This window comes from Phragmites australis, chromosome 3 (genome assembly GCF_958298935.1).
Source record: "Phragmites australis chromosome 3, lpPhrAust1.1, whole genome shotgun sequence".
Taxonomy (NCBI): Eukaryota; Viridiplantae; Streptophyta; class Magnoliopsida; order Poales; family Poaceae; genus Phragmites; species Phragmites australis.
Window position 1 is genome coordinate 41,987,415 of NC_084923.1, and position 16,837 is coordinate 42,004,251.

Genomic DNA, 16,837 nt, shown 5'->3' on the forward strand with positions numbered 1-16,837 from the left:
GGATCAAAATTTCCTGCTGTATGATATGAATTGAGATGTTATTCTTTTTTCTCACAGACAAATAAACATATCCATGGCATTAGGGCGAGCAATGATATCAATTGTGGGATTTTGAGTGACATGGATGAGAGAGGAGAAGTAAAAATGTTTTCTATAATTAACAGATGGTCTATTAGATGGTTCGTTAATATATAATCATTGTATATGTAGTTATTATTGTCTATATATTTTATGTGCGTCTTCTATATAGCTTTTATAGATAATTTATTGTACGAGTTATTTTTAATACTATTTATAAATAACATGGATGTGACATATATATAACCGTGGTCTAAACTACTATGCATATACATGTACATGTACATAGTGATTGGCTCTTCGGCGGGTTTCGAGCAAGAAACCCCCTAAATCAGCACGACCATTTTGATTTCATGATACGTGGCGAAATGTTTATGGTTCGAAATGATACTTGTGGTTAAACCTAGTTGAAAATGCAGCAGCAGCCTGATGCCATGATCCAAAGTGAAAATTAACTCGTAGAAGAACAGTTGCACCAAATACCTCGACGCTTCTCATCTAGAACCGTCAGATCTTGATTCCTCACATCTAGAAGCTCGAATATTCAAACTCCCCTGTTCGTTCGTAACCTCGTCGTCTCCTTTCCCGCGTGTTGAAATCAACTCCCCTTGCCTTCCACAAAGCCTCTCCCTTTCCTTAATCCCTTGCCCCCTAAGAATGCCATTCCAGTTCCGCTTCCACGCCGCGCGCGCGCCATGGCCGCCCTCTCCTGCGCCGCCGAGTGCGTGCTCTCCGTTGCATGCGCAAGGTGGGCGGTCCGCCGCCTCTCCCTCTCCGGCGCCGACGACAGCGCGTCCTGGCCCGCGGCCTGGTCCGCCTCCTTCGCGCCCGTCCAGCGCGCCTGCCGCGCCGCGCTCGCTGTCTACGAAGCGGGCGACGAGGAGCCGGCGCTCTGCCCTCCGTACCGGCTCCTCCACGACCGCGCCCCGCGCGGAGGTCGTGCTCGCCGTGCGCAGACTCGGCCTCGCGCGGCCCGAGGACTACCGCGTCCTCCTCGACGCCGGCGGGCCCGAGCCCTTCGCGGGAGGGCACGCGTACGGCGGGCTGCTCCGCGCCAACGTGTGGCTGCTCGATCGGGAGGGCCCCGCGCTGCGGCGGCTGGTGGCGGAGGACGGGTGCCACCGGCTCGTGTTCGTGGGCCACTCGCTCGGCGCGGGCGTCGCGGCGCTGGCGGCCGTCGTGGCCGTGAGGTGCTGGCTCGGGAGGCTCGGGCTCCGCCGCGGCGACGTGAGTTGCTACGCGATGGCGCCGCCGCGGTGCATGTCGCTCGGGCTCGCCGTCGAGTACGCCGACGTTGTCCATTCCGTTGTGCTGCAGGCAATTCTCCTGAGATTCTTGTCTCTTGTTTCTTTGGTCTCAAACATCCATTTCTTGCGTACGACAACACTAGAACAAGAAGAGAAGTCTTTGACTCTTGATGCAGCAGAGTTGCAAATTTGCAATTGCAATACCCATTCTCATGCAAATACAATAGAAGTAGAGGAACTCACCGCATGATGATTTCTTGCACCATTACTTACCATGACTACACCGTTCTTTTTTATTCGGCCTTATTGTCTTTTTATGGTTTTCAAGATGTCTTTAGGCTACTATTTTTGATAACATTGTATTAATTTTTATATTTACTAATTGGAGACTTCTTTGGAAGCTCCACGGTGATTGTAGATGAGATGCACTTAAAAAAAGATAAATCCTAGAAATTCTAACAAAAAAAACAAAACATCCAACCATTAATCTAGTAGACTAATAACAATGACTATTGAATCTAACTTGCATCTAAATTACTCACCTATGTCATTATAAAATAATGACCCAAAATATCCTCTAAATCAGCTTCTAAATTAACCACCTATGCCATTATAAAAAAATAACCCAAAATACCCCCTATATGTTTCTAAATTACACATATTTGCTATTATAAAAAATCAAACTCAAAGTATAATGTATCATGCGGGCCACCATCATACATGCATGCCGCCATGAATACACTGTGGTTGTACCAGGCTGCCAATGAGATTAGGAGGGAGCGATGTGAAGATCGATTTCTAGGTTTAGTAATCAAGAAAGAGGTTTCTTTAATATTAAATAAGAATCATGTAAGTTTCTACTCTAAATTAATTTATTATATTTTGACCAAAACATTATATATATATATATATATATATATTGTATATATATTCTACAGGTATGCTCACCGTAGTTCATGTTTGCGCGCATCCACAAGTTGTAACTCACAATATTTCGGGTTGTAACTCATAGTTTTTCGGGTTGCAGTACGAATAATAAGTTATAACTCACAGAATTAACTTCTCGTGTTGCAATTATGCATTTATAGAAGTGAAGTTGTAACTGGTCTACCTAACAAATTGTAACTCACAATGTTTCGAGTTGTAATTAGGAGATATGTGCAGTACAAATAACAAGTTGTAACTCACAGTGTTAGTTTCTTGTGTTGCAATTATGCATTTCTGGATGTGAAGTTGTAACTGGTCTACCTAATAAGTTGTAACTCACAGTGTTAGTTTCTCGTGTTGCAATTATGTATTTCTGGACGTGAAGTTGTAACTGTTTTACCTAACAAGTTGTAACTCACAGTGTTTCGGGTTGTAACTGGGGGATATGCGCAGTGCGAATATCAACTGCGCATAGGCGTAGAATAGCCTTGCCGTGTGTGTATATGTATACATATAGTGGTGCTGGCTGAAGTGCATGTTTATGCCATTGCAATAACTAAGGATGCAATCTATAAGCTGGAATTCTAATTTCTTAATAAAATTTAAAGAGAGTGGTGCAACAAGAACTAGGGTTTCAACTTAACATGCAGAGGGAAAAAATGTTTTTACAACTGCAACCGTTAAGAATAAAATTAGGAAACCAAAATGTGGATTCATGAAATCACGATAGATAAACTGTAGCTGAGAGCTGACAGAGCCCAAGCTAACGTTTAAATGAGACACATGTCGAACTCACGAGTAGGTGCAATGTGAAAGGACAAATGAGAACGACTAACCCGTGTAAAAGCACTGGTTGATGGACTAGAATATATTAATAGAATTATTGTTTTACAAAAGTTTTTTAAGATAAATCTAGTTATATAATTTTTTATATAGCCAACCTTAATAGTTTCAAATATATTAGTGGTCAATTTAAAAGTTTGATTGCATGGATTATAGAAAGACAAAAAAAATGTATGGTGATCGGCAACGCAATCGTTCATAGTAACCGTGCGCATTGGCCGAACGCATTGCAGGATGATTTCTTGCCCAGAACTCCGGCGCCCTGCAACACATTTTTGGATCAATTTTCTGGTAAGGATGCTCTGCTAGCTGCTGGTCAATTACATATTTCTTGAGCGCTAGTTAGTGGAATGCTCTTGTTCTTTAACTTGTTCAGCTTACATTTTTCTTACTCGATTTGCAGTTTGCCGTGTCTGCTATGTTTCATTTGCATGAGAGACACGTTTATCTCAGAAGAGAACTTTACCGATCCAACTAAACTCTATGCTCCTGGCAGAGTATTCCACATCGTGGAGCGAAAGAATTGCAGGTATTCCTTTTGAGGCTTCCTTTGTCAACTGTAAATCTGATACTCCTTTTAGAGCATCTTAAAGAGATCAAGAGTTTCCCAATCACACTTATTATAATCAATGCCCCTCTCGCTAGCTACTTGTGGGGAGCGTCTCTCGCTCCCAAAATGCAAGACCGCCCTCGGGCCCACCCCTCGTCCGTCCGCCAGGAGCTTGACCCCACCCGCTGGGAGATCAGATCAGCCCCACACTGCCCTGCTCAATGAAAACAAGTTGCTAGTAGTTGACTGCATTACGCTGCCGCCATCGATGATCGATTGGACGAGCCAGAGCTTGTCGTCGATCTCCAGTGCGAGCTCTTCGTGCCGCTGCCGTCGTACAGGCAAAGCACAATGCCCTTGGCACTCTTGCGGTGTGTCCGTATCTTCGACCCAGCCGCGTCGCCTAGCAGGAATGAGAGATGGAATGGCGCGGGATGGCACCTTGGGCACGGCGGTGGATCTGCAGCTGAAGGAAAGAGCGAGAGAGAGGAGCCTGGGGAGCCATGGGTCGGAGGCGACGTTGATGGCGGCGATTGCGGTGGACGGGCATCAGGAGGCGATGTACTCGCTGGCCGTCATCCAGTTCAACGGTAGCGGTGGCAGCAAGGACGATCCTGACCTCCACGCAGGGTGCGGTGCTGCGCGCGCTCGGCGTCATTGGGTCACATGGACGCGCTCCACGAGCTCAGTCATTGCCTGCAGGATGGCTATGGCGTGTTCCGCTCCATGCTAGATGCGCGTTGCCTCCTCATCCAGGCCAACACCCACGAGCTCGCGGCTGCGGTCACCATGTCAGCGTCGTTTCTCCCCACCGGCACTAGCGAGATGTGGCTCGCACGCATGCTAGGCACTGCACTAGAAGATGTCACCATATGGTGATACAAAAAGAAAGGGAGAGATGAAAGATATGACAACTATGATCCACTCGTCGGTGACACAAGAGAGTGAAGAGACTCTGATCTGTTGAAATATAGGAAATATAGTATATTGAGTTGTTGGAGAGAAAGAAGATTTAATGAGTAATTTTTTTTAGGAATGCTCACTATATGGTGATATTGAGAGTGAGTTTTGGGGCATCTCTTGAAGATGCTCTTAGGGTCACTTCGATAGAACTGGATCATTGTTTGCTAGACAGCTCGAGTAATGCTGCACACAAAATAGATATCGTTTTAGAATATACATAGTCAAACTTAAAAAGCATTGATCATTAATACATATAAAATTGCTAAGCTTCAATACATGCAAATGATATGAGTGAATTTGTCATGGAACATACTTTTATATGATTATATATTTAACAAAATTCACTAAGATTAATTATAAAAAGTAATGTTAAAATATATGTATCAGTGATCATGTCAATGTCGTAAACGATAAATCAAAAAGAACGGAAGTAATATATCTTTATTGATCACTTATGTCTGATATTTTACTTGAACACTTCTCCACTCTCGTTCATATTTGGGAAAAAAAAGAGATTTTAACAGTAACACTAACAAGCTTCTGAACGATCATACGTTCTAATTCTATGTCCATGGTATAATTCAAAAAATTTAGAATGGCAGTCACTTAGCATTGCAACCATTTTTTTATGCAGATGTGGAAGATTTCCGCCACAGGTCAGGACAGCAGTCCCAACGGAGGGCAGGTTCGAGCATGCCGTTCTGTCGTGCAATGCCGCGGCGGACCACGGAATCATTTGGATCGAAAGAGAGGCTCAAAAGGCTTTGGATGTGAGTTCATCTCGTTGTGCTCATCTGTCTTGGGCACACCTTGCACATGTGTTGTCAGCGGCGGATCTATAAGGTTCCATACTGTCAGAGGACAACAATAGAATTTGGTAATCTTCATAAAAAACACATGTTTATTGGTGCTCATCAGATAAGATGATATGTAGTGATGGTGACATCAACTATTCTTTTGTCTGGATCCGTCCTTATGCATTGTGACAGTACTATTTCGCATGTTCTGACTATCATCAGCTGATGGAGCAAGGAGAAGAAGAGTCTACGTCATCGCCTCCAGCACAACAGACGATGCTGAGAGCTCAAGCCCTCGTTGCAGAGGGAGCAATAGGCCTTCCTAGTATGGAGCACCTGCTATTTCTCTACGAGGATACTTCGCAAGGTGATGGTTGCTCCTCACCGTTGGGCTTTGATAGCCCTAGGACCTCAACGACATCGTGCAGCACTTCATCGTGGACGAGGAGCCAGCAATTTGAGTGGGATGAGCTTGTGGATGCCTTTTTGGGTGATGATATACAAGATGGTGACCAAAGACGTGGCGATGGGAATTTTTTTTTAGTATTGTGATGGATTATCTGCCTTCTCGTTGTAAATAAGACTACAGGCAACGTAACTAGCCAATGTATAGTTGGTTATATACTCCCCTCTGGGCAAAAAATACTTGATGTTTTAGGTATGTTATGGTCTTCGATGTATATCTTTAACTGCTATTTTTAACTAGAATATGTTTATATAATCCAATAAATTTATGATATTTTAAAAGTATTTTTGAAAACAAATCAGCACATGTAATTTCAATATTTTAAAACTAAAAATTTCATTATCGATGGTCAAAGTTTTAAAAGTTTGATTGGATCTTATTCAAAACATTGTGTATTTGCAATCAGATGGAGTATTAATTAAATTCATTGTCATAATACCTTATATGAATGGGGGAAATAAGTATTCACAGTTAGACTACTCTTAATGGGAATTTCATTTTCATTTAATGAGATATCATATCAGTATTTTTTATTATGTGGTAAGATAATTAAGAAGAGAGATATCAAAATAGTTTCATCTAAATGAAATCATCTGGATATAAAATTCAACACCTAATATGTCTTGCATGAAGAGTATATAAAACAACAAAATAAAACTATATATTAGAGAAAAGTGTTTTCAGCTATCAATTTATTACTATCTTATTCACGTGGCACTCTTGAAAACAACGTTATGAAACTTATCATTGGGAATAGTCTTATATTTCGAATAAGTAAATTCACCGTTTCCAACAATTTGATCGGAAATAAATCCGTATCTACACCATTACTTGTGCACCGAGGCACGCGCTTATATATCTCGCCACTTTCTACCGTTTGCATTCAAAATTCAAAGCCCTGAACCAGCAGCACGCCCTTCGCCCCGAAGCAACCGATCAACCGATTCCAAATCTTCGCAAGCCGGTGGAAGCCGCCGCCGCCGCCGCCGCCATGGGGAAGCGCGGCGAGGAGTCCGACTACGAGAGCCTCCGCGACGTCCGTATCTCCGAGAACAAGGTAGGCGCACGCATCATCATCTCCCCAGCCTCGATCTCCATCCATCGGACGAGGAGTTTCTCACGCGCGGCGCCACTGATTCTTGGGAACCCGGCGTGTGCAGGCCCGGATGGAGATGCTCGGTTTGCGCCGCGCCAAGGAGGAGCTCACCGAGATGGCCGCCGCCGCCACCCCCGCCCGCCGCTCCTGGACCCACAAGCAGTACGCCACAGGACCGCCCCGCCGCTCGGCGCGGCTGAACGGGCACGCTGTGAAGCACAAGGCGCTGCCCCTGACAGGTCCGTTCGCCATCTTGTTTGGGTAATCGCGCGTTCGCTGCTTCTCCGATCCGTGGCTGTTCGGGATTGTCTGAGATAGGATGGGTTTCTTTTGTTGTCTCGTAGGACTTCTGGGCAACGTGACGGCTGTGGCGGTGGAGGAGGAGGAGGAGAAAGATGAGGAGCACAATGCGGCGGCGGTGGTCGACGAGGAGATGGTGCCGGCGCTGCAGGAGAGTGACGGCGAGGGGATGGGGGCCGTGTACGACCCTGTTCATGGGGAAGCTGCCAGTTCTGCAGGTACACATACCATTACTACTACCATTTGTATCGCTGATTTATTTAGTAATTTTTAAGTAGCAAAGATGATCCTGTTCTTGAGCAAAAAACGTACGGAGTTAGGGCTAGTTTGGATTGAGCCTAGAGCTGCCCTGCCAATTTTTTGGTGTTGAACTGTTGATCATTCTCAGTGCGGCTGTTTGGATTCGCACCAATTTTGGCTCACCCACGCTCATGTTGGAATTTCACGCCAACATGTAGGCGAGACGTGAGCTGGGAATCATGAGCCAATTATTTGGTGAGCAGATCTTTGGCAGGCGAGCACACGCACAATCCAAACAAGTCCTTAGATCCTTTGTACAGCTTGCTGAGAAAACTTGGTTGTGTGATCAAATGCAGAAGGAACCGTGCGACGAGGATGACTGCAAATGCTGCGTTGAATGAGACCCGAACCAGCCGTGCATAGGTAAAAACAAGCAGCAGCAAAGATCTCTCCTTATGTTTGTTCCCCAATCGTGTAAATCTCGCTCGCCTGATAATAACCATCACTTTGGCAAATCTTTGACAGGCATGACGGAGTGCTCATCTTGCCACGCTTCTGTCTCCATCTTCGTCTGAATTTACGTACAGCCGCGGGTTCCATCTGCATCTAGCTTCGAAGTACCTAGACTCCAAGCCAGTTTGTCGCATGGTCTCTGGACACTGTAGCGGAGTCTGTGCTGGACTGTTGTAATGAGTGTGCGGTGCAAACAATTCTGCAAAGTAAGCAAATTTTATAGGACTTGATTCTACAAAATACTATCTCTCCTATGATGATATGTGTCCACTTTTTCTCTTCTTCAGCTCAGTCATCGAATTACGGAATGAATAACATGAATGAGATCTCACGAGAGTCATTCTGGATAGGATCCTATAAAATTTGCTTACTTTATGCAAAAAAGCCAACCGTATGAAATCACATGTAGATGACACGTGCCAGCAACTCCGAGATCTTGTACAGATGACACGTGCTAGCAACTCCGAGAAGGAGAACACCATATGAGATCACATGCAGAACACCGTATAGGATCCTGTTCTATAAAAGACAATCTCTTTTATGATGATACATATCTACTGCATATCTCTTCTCTTTATCCTAGCCATTGGATGACAAAACGTAGAGCATAAATATGGTCTCACAAGGGTCCTATAGAATTTGATTTACAAGATGAAGCCCTAAAAATTTGAGTGCATATTTTAATATATTTGGAGTGAATATATTTAGGATTAGATGATGTATAAGGGATGAAACTAAATTACTAATAACGGAGATTAAAATTCTACTATAGCTTCGCACCTGATCATATGACGGGAAAGTATTTGGTCTTGTGGATATAGATAGATTTGAGTAGGTGGATGCGGCTAAAGAGCTGCTAGTTGCGCTTTTGGATCGATCAGAAAAAAGTTGCGCTTTTGATATGAAATTGTGAAGTGCTACTGCCCCGGTTTCTTCCTTTTTCTCTCCTTCGATGAGTTATCATTTATCAACGCATCCTAACCCTCCACTTTCCCTTCGCTTCAGATGCGATGTTTGTACATAGCACACTAGGGCTTCCATGTCAGATTTGCATCTCGTATGATCAAAGCAAAGCCAAAAGCCATCTAGAATGACAAGGACATTATGAAGAATAGATTGTGTAGGATGAATTGTATCGAGCCTCTCGAGTGGTATAAATAGAGTATAGAGATTTAGGGGGCAAGAAGCCTCCCGGATATATATGGTAGTACAATATTGCAAATTCTAACTACCAAATATACTCTAACATCCTCTGTGGTCGTAACGGAAGCATCATAGACGGTCAGACTGGAGAGGAAGTCGAATGTAGCAAGCCGACAGACTGATATCCCCCTGCAATCGTAATACCACCGCATTACGGGTGTTGCAACTGGAGTGGAGACTGGCGAGGAGCTCATGCTTATGGTTGCCCTTCTGTTGTTGAGGTAGCCAAGAGTGGTGTGTCATGGACGTTGCCGTGGGAGAGGGGTGCAAGCTCATAACACCAACACACGCGCATAGGTACACAAAATTAGTGTGATCTAGCCAACGACTCGACTAGCGGTGGCAGTGGCCTGGAGTTACGGCAGATCGATGCTGACTCGGACTGACGTTGGTGGTGGTGGCAAGGATGAGCAGGTGGTGACCACGGTGACCACACCCGAAGGGTGGTGCCGAGTGGCGATGACGACGTGGCCACATGCGTAGGCGCTCGGTAGTGTGATGGCTCGATGGTGTGGATGACACGCCGGTGATGATGATCCAGCGTGACGACGGCAGGCTGATGGGCGCTCAAACACACTGCGACATCGTCGGAGGGAGGAGGCATCGGAGAGGTCGAAGCCGAGCAATGTAGTTCGAAGCGTAGGTGTAGCGAAAATGACCCTATTAGACTATGATTGTGATTTCGGTGATTAATGGCAATATAGTCATTGGGACTAACATGTTTGTCAAGAATATATGTTAATATGTCTTATGCATGTAATACATCAAGAAGTCATCGTAGTCAGGATAAAATTTGGTTGAATTGGAGAAGTCTTATGAAGATTTGCCTCACTAAATAGTCGGATGCTCAGCGTGTTGCATTCACTGGAGCATTTCCTACAGAGAAGGTTGTAGCTATTGAGGACTGCAGAGCAACCCACTGAATAGTCCGGTGATTAGCTTGTGCGCATCGAATGATCACACCGGAGCATTTCTACCAAAGAGACTGTAATTGTTGAAGAAGATGGATGAACTAATCAGATAATTCGGTGATCACAGAGAAAGTTACACCAAAGCATTTACAGGGAAAAGAAGAAAAGATCCAACTAACTGTATAGTCCGATGATGAGGAAGAACAACACCCCTTAGCATTTCTTGTAGAGGCATTTCTGAGTGCTGAAGGATGAAGAACAATTGACCAGACAGTCCGGTGTGAAGAGAAAGTGCACCAGATGTTTGCACCAAAGCAATTTACATAGAGAGACTACAGAGGTTTAGATGGCTTAAATATACTCACCAGATAATCTGGTGATGGAGATGAAGTATACACTGGAGTGTTCGGTACTCACAGAGACTTTGAGTAGGGGTTTCAACGACTAGTTTCTGAAGATCTACTCACCGGATGATCCGGTGTTAATACTACTGTACTCACCTGATTATCCGGTGTTAACAATTTTTCTGAGCTGTTGGCTTAATGGCTAGTTTGAGGGTTTGAGCCTATAAATACCCCTCCACTCAGTCATTTGAAGGTGCTGGAGTTCAAAGAAACACATAGACACTTGAGAAGGCATCCAAACCATCAAAGTGCTTAAAGTGATCATCCACGGGGATTAAGCACAAGATTAGAGAGTGTTTAATGCTTATAGACATATAGTGAGTTGTATCTAGGTGCTACAGCTTGAAGAAGGGATCAAGAAGTGATCCTAGCTTGTACCAAATAGTACGTTGGCGCTTTGGAGTCTTAGTGACTCGTCAGCAACTTGAGCCGGAGTTGCTCAAGCTTGTTGATCCTCCAACCTGGTGTGGAGCGACGGTTAGACACATGTACGGAGACGCAGAGACCCTTGTCTTAGTGGCTCAAGCTTCGAAGTGATCACGATGGCAAGTGACCAGAAGAGAAGCTTGCAGTGAGGCCTTGCCTTGGTGGCTCATCTGGCTTGTGGTCTTAGTGGCTCAAGAGCCGTAAATGGGTACTGTCCGGGAGCATATCATTGTTGGAGCTCCAACATAGACTAGGGTGACGTTTATGTCATCGATACCACGGGATAAAAATCTCTTGTACCAAGTTTGCTCTCTCTACTATATTTACGTTTCCGTATTTACATTCTTACAATATACCTTTGCGTAGTTATCTTCCTAAGTAGTTTGCTAGAGCACACTAGATAAATCTAGAGCACATTTAGATAGGTTGTAAAACTCTTTTGAGCGGTAGAGTAGACACACTAGATAAAACTAGAGCATATTTAGATAGAAATTAAGATAGATTCATCTTTTAATGTTTTTAGAGCCGGTTAGTTTTCTAAGTATCCCGGTTCACCTTCCACTTAGGACGTTACTGATCCTCTCAGGAGGAGAGGTTGACGGATCGATAGAGCGACACTACCCAATCTCTTATTAGGAAAAAAGAAAAATAGCAATAGTAAGAGGCAACCAGAGCGCATATTGACGGCTTGACTGAGGAGCCCTACTAGGCTGGACGACACAAAAAACGATGGTGGATCAATAGGATTGGCCACAAAAACCTAGCTACGGGTTGCGCAGCCCCTGGCGGAGATCATGGAGATCGATCTCCCTAGGGGCGACACAGCAGAAGCGGTGGGTTTAGGGTTAGTACCGAAACATAAACTGATACCATATAAGAAAAGTAGATCGTGTGGGATAAATTGTATTGAGCCTCTTGGACGATATAAATAGAGTATAAAGGCTTGGAGGGCAAGAAGCCTCCCCGATATATATGGTAGTACGAGGTTACAAATCATAACTACCAAATATACTCTAACAAGAACCTTGCTGTTGTATTAAGTACACAAATGAAATTCAGCTCAAGGGAAAAAATATAGAATACTTTTACAGTACACCTAAATGAGTGCATGTCGTCCATTTCCTTCATTTGGTCATCCAGATTGGTCCAATGATACTCTTTCGTCCACTACTATTATGGGTATCATTAAAGAGTATCATGTGTATCATAAGGGTAGAATTGAAAAAAAATGATGGCAAACTTGTAAATTATATGTTTAATTAGGGAAGGTCAAAATGTTAGTTTATTCTTTGGCCGGCTCGTCGTCGAAGTCGTCGTCCAGGTCATTGAACTTGATGCTTCTTCTTCGGCTTTTCGCCGCCACCGACATGCTCTCCATGGTCATGGTCGTTGCCATCGACACGACTGCAGTGGCCGTGGCCGTTGTCGCCAACATGACTGTCGTGACCGCTAACCTTGTCGGGCTTAGGCGCCTTGGTGCCGTGCCTCTGGTTCCCTTAGCCAGCGACGTGGATGTCAATGATTACCTTGCTGGCGTCGGAGGTGAGCCTGTCGATGACCTCCTCGGCATCGAAGGGCCCGCACGAGGGAAAACTAGTAAGTCGGTCTGCATGGAAAACCAAACGAGTCGTCTCCGCCTTCACGACACCTCCCTCCTCTTCCTCCTCCTCCTCCTCGTACACACCATGCCGGCCGACCAGGCCTCCGCGCTGCTGCGGCTGAAGTGATCCTTCCAATAGTCGCACCTGCTATCCTGGTGTGCATGCACGGATTGCTGTCGTTGGGAGGGCATCTCTTGCGATGCTGCCTCGAGGCGGTCGCCGCACTCGACCTCGATGTCCATGTCCTGCAGAGCCACTGCGGCCTCAATGGCTCCCTCTTCCAGCTTGTCACCCTGTGGAGCCTTAGCCTCACAAGCAACGACTTTTGCGGTGCCAGTCTCCCGCCGTCCGGGTTCGAGCGGCTCGTCGAGCTCACCCACCTTAACCTCTCCAACAACAGCTTTGCCGGCCAGGTACCCGTCGGAATCGGCAACTTGATCAAGCTCGTGTCGCTAATCAAGCTTGTGTGACGTCATAGGAGATCGTCCAAGATAATTACAATAATACTTACTCAAATAGACGGTTAGATCACAACAATGATACTCTCCCCATCTAGTATCATGGTGTACTGTAAATGTTCTCAAAATATATACTAAGTGGAATTTGGTGAGGAACTCCCATTTACTTGCGGTGCCACTTCAAAGGATTTCAACTAGCAAAACAAAATGAAAGCTAGCAACTGCAATAGAAATATTGGAGTATCAGAGTAGCAACTTTGTTAGAAATCAAAGAAGCAACTCAAAGGGTTAGGGGAAGAAATCATCTAGCAATGCAATGTAAATGATGGAGCAACTCAAAGTTGTGGAAAGATCAGCAGCAACTTCAATAAATTTCTAACAACTGCCCAATTGAATTCTGTAGCAATTCAAATGGATACGTAACTGGAAGCTCTACATATGTACACCTCTAGTTGAAAATGATGCACAATTCAAAGGTATGGGGAAAAAATAGGTCTATTCTCACACACACAATAAAAAACAAGGTGCATCGGAGGGAAAACAAAAAGGGAGAAAATATCCCCTCGCTAGTGTGGTGTCGTCTCTAGAGAGGTTATCTTAATTGACGTTAGTAATACACTTTGACATTATTCTCACTCAATGTTGCACATGAAGATAAGTTGACAACAACGATTCTCTCGCTCGATGTTGCCTATAAAAGATAAATGTCGAACAAATCGATGCTAGGCATTGAGCCTAAGTCGGTGATAGGCACTAAACATCGTCAGGTAAAAAGACAAATGAGTTGGGCGTTAAAAACCGACGAAACCTATTTGCGGTTATTTTGTTTTGATGAATTGGTTGGGGTGTAAAATGCCCACGGTCTGGAGCCAACCGTAGCCCAGTATTTTGCCATTTTATTTGTTGGACTTGAATTCGCTGCCTTGACTGCGTGATGGGTAAAATGTAAAAAAAAAAAAAAACGCTCTGCCAACACTGCAGACTGCACACAGCATAGAGCCGTTTGTTAACCTTTTTCATTCAAACTTCACATATAGCCGTTGGTCAGCTGAGCCACCAGACCCTTTCCCTGAATCAACCAACCATCACAGCCAATCTTTGCCAAGCCGTCCGCCGCCGCCGCCGAAGACGCCGCCATGGGGAGGCTCAGCGCCAAGTCCGACTACGAGAGCCTCCGCGACTCTCGCATCTCCGAGAACATGGTAAGGCGTAGGTATCTTCCCCAATTTCGAACTCCATCGGACGAGGAGTTTCTTGCGGCTACCACTGACTCTTGGGAACCCGGCGAACCGTGCGTGCAGGCCCGGATGGAGATGCTCGGCCTGCGCCGCTGCGCGGGGGAGCTCAGCGACATCGCCTCCGCCTCGGCCTCCTGCCGCCGCGCGGCCGGGAGCGGCAGCCCCCGGAAGAATCCCAGGCCGCGGGTCATGAGCATGACCCCGCTCCGCCGCTCCAGCCGCCTCGTCGCTGCGACGCCGACCGGCTCCGCGTCCACCCACCGCCGCTCCGCGCGGCTGAACGGGCAGGACGTGCAGCACAAGGCGCTGCCTCCCAAAGGTTGCCGCTTTCGCTGCTATTCCGTGGATCGTATCGTGTTGTATGTGACGGGAAGCAACTCAAACAAGTTTCTTTTGTCGTCTCGTAGGGGCTTTGAGTAAATTGGCCGCAGTGGCGGCGGCGGCGGAGGAGGAGGAGGAGTCAGAGGACGAAGAGAAAGCAGTGGTGGTGGTCGACAAGGAGAGGGTGCAGGCGCTGCAGGAGAGGCGGTGCGACAGCAAGGGGAGAGGGGGCGTGTACGACCCTGTTCTTGGGATCTGCTGCCATTTCTGCAGGTACAACACGCATCATTACCGACATGTATAGCCGATTAGTGTTCCTGATTGCGTTCTTGAAGAAAGCTCGCGCGGGATTAGCATCTTTGTGCAAGTATTTGAGAAAACTCGTTCTTTCGCGATTGTAGGCAGAAGAAATTGTGCGGAGAGGAGGACTGCAAGCGCTGCGGGGAAGGAGACCTGAAGCAGCCATGCTTAGGTAAAAAGAAGCCGTGAAGATCTCCCATTTTTTCCCCAATCGTGTGCAGCTAGTCTGATCATAGCCAACATTATGATAAATCTTTTGACAGGCAAGACGGAGTGCTCATCTTGCCATTCTTCGCAAGGGATACTCTGCCGTGCTTGCCTGAAAGTGAGGTACGGAGAAGGTAAGCAGAATTGCTCAACGCTGTCAAGGGATGCCACTGTTCTTGGTGGATTGTATTGGCACGCCTACTGAATTTTGAGCCGTGGTGGCAGAGATGGAAGAAGTGAGGAAGAACAAGAACTGGATGTGTCCTCACTGCATCGAGGAGAAGGGTATCAAGAAGTTCTGGATATGCAACAGGTAAGTGTGTCTCTAAATCTGGCTCTCTTTGGTTCTACTATCAGTGCTGTCAGAACATGTAGATCTTTTGAGTTAACCTGTTGTCAAAAAACGATGCAGCTCCATCTGCTTGAAGAGGAAGAAGATAGCACCGACTGGGATTGCCATATATGACGGTAATTCTGGTTCTACGTCTTGTTCAATATATGTGATACATGCTGTTCTTCCTGATTGTAATTTCTATATATATGTCAACAGCAAGGGAGCAAGGATACGAGTCAGTTGCTCACCTTCTCATGGACAGGCTAAAGCGCCAAGCATTCTGATGACAGCGACTTCGGTGATGATGGTCGAGAATGTAACGGAAGACCCGTTTGATTAGTAGCAATTTAGATGATAGATATCTTAGGAGAAATGTGAAGCTTTTGTGCTCAAGAATGTGAAGCTAGGAACCCTGTATCTCCGATTTTTCAGAATTTGACAGTCACAGTGATCATCTTGATGATAGCTTGTCTATTCACTGTCATCGCACTCTGTCGAGGATCAAAGCAAGGATTATACACAGTCTGTCTGTGTTATGGATCAGAATGTAAACCAAAATCAAATGTTGTTTGTCACGAACTCAATGAAAATTGTCATTTTACTGTGTTTGAGGTAGAATCAGCTTTCTGTATCAATATAATTTTCTACTGGCCTTGAATTATGTGCTGTCTAATCTTTGCAATTGCAAGGCAGATACACCAACCAATATGACTCCGGTTAGCATATATTGTGCTATAATATGTAAACCTATGTATCTGTTTTAATTTTAGCATTTTATTTTGTCAAATCCCTAATTTCTTTTCTCCCTTCCTCTCTCTCCTTATCTCTCTTCTTCCTCTCTCTTCTGTCTCTCCCGTCCCCTCCCTGTGACCCCGTCGCCTGACGCATCGCCGCACCGGCAGACCTCGCGCCCCATGCTGCTGTCTCGCACCCCGCGCCGCCTCGCGCCCCGTGCCGCCTCGCCCCGCTCGCCCCTCCCGCTCTATCGCCGGCCTTATAAAAGGAGGTGAACAGTGCTCCGACCCCCCCATCCCCTTCCTCACATCCACCATCTCCCTCCGAGCACTCCGCCACCTCCCTCCGAGCGTCACCGCCGCCGGTGAGCCCTCCCCCGGCCCTCTCCTCTCTCTCTCTCCCTCCCCTCCCCCTTAAGACATACCTGGGCCACCCATCATCGTCGGCCGCCGCTTCCCGTCGCCGGCGGCTGTTTCCCGTCGCTGGGCCGCCGCCTCCCTGTCGCAGAACGCCGCCCCGCTCGCCCGCCAGCTGGATCCGACCAACGAGGCCCACCGCCGCCCCCCGTCGCTCCGCCCTCTCCCTCTCACCCCTCCCCCTCGTCCTCCCCGTCGTGAAAACCCGGGCTGAGCCGGCCCTTCTCCCCCCCTCTCTCTTTTATCTTCGTAGCTGACAGCTG

At 46.2% G+C, this 16,837-nt stretch overlaps 2 protein-coding genes, 1 long non-coding RNA gene and 1 pseudogene across 4 annotated transcripts; all 4 read left to right on the forward strand.

Moving 5' to 3' along the window:
- Window positions 1-773: 773 nt before the first annotated feature.
- LOC133910733 (uncharacterized) lies at window positions 774-7,232 on the forward strand (annotated as a pseudogene).
- A 117-nt stretch (window positions 7,233-7,349) lies between these two features.
- On the forward strand, window positions 7,350-8,200 carry LOC133911214 (uncharacterized). Its single transcript, XR_009908619.1, has 3 exons — window positions 7,350-7,485; window positions 7,864-7,930; window positions 8,033-8,200. It is a non-coding gene; the product is annotated as an uncharacterized LOC133911214 (long non-coding RNA).
- A 4,374-nt stretch (window positions 8,201-12,574) lies between these two features.
- On the forward strand, window positions 12,575-13,035 carry LOC133910734 (receptor-like protein 35). Its single transcript, XM_062353027.1, has 2 exons — window positions 12,575-12,687; window positions 12,873-13,035. The coding sequence occupies exons 1-2, from the start codon at window positions 12,575-12,577 to the stop codon at window positions 13,033-13,035; spliced, it is 276 nt and encodes a 91-aa protein (XP_062209011.1).
- A 1,007-nt stretch (window positions 13,036-14,042) lies between these two features.
- Window positions 14,043-16,029, forward strand: LOC133911215 (uncharacterized). 2 transcript variants are annotated; one of them, XM_062353420.1, is made up of 8 exons: window positions 14,043-14,225; window positions 14,325-14,580; window positions 14,669-14,855; window positions 14,984-15,054; window positions 15,146-15,223; window positions 15,315-15,402; window positions 15,502-15,557; window positions 15,640-16,029. In XM_062353420.1, exons 1-8 carry the CDS (start codon window positions 14,160-14,162, stop codon window positions 15,705-15,707), a joined length of 870 nt encoding a protein of 289 aa, XP_062209404.1. In that variant the 5' UTR covers window positions 14,043-14,159; the 3' UTR covers window positions 15,708-16,029. The 2 variants fall into 2 exon arrangements, with proteins under 2 accessions (XP_062209404.1, XP_062209405.1); XM_062353421.1 differs by having other exon boundaries at window positions 14,059-14,232.
- Window positions 16,030-16,837: the final 808 nt, after the last annotated feature.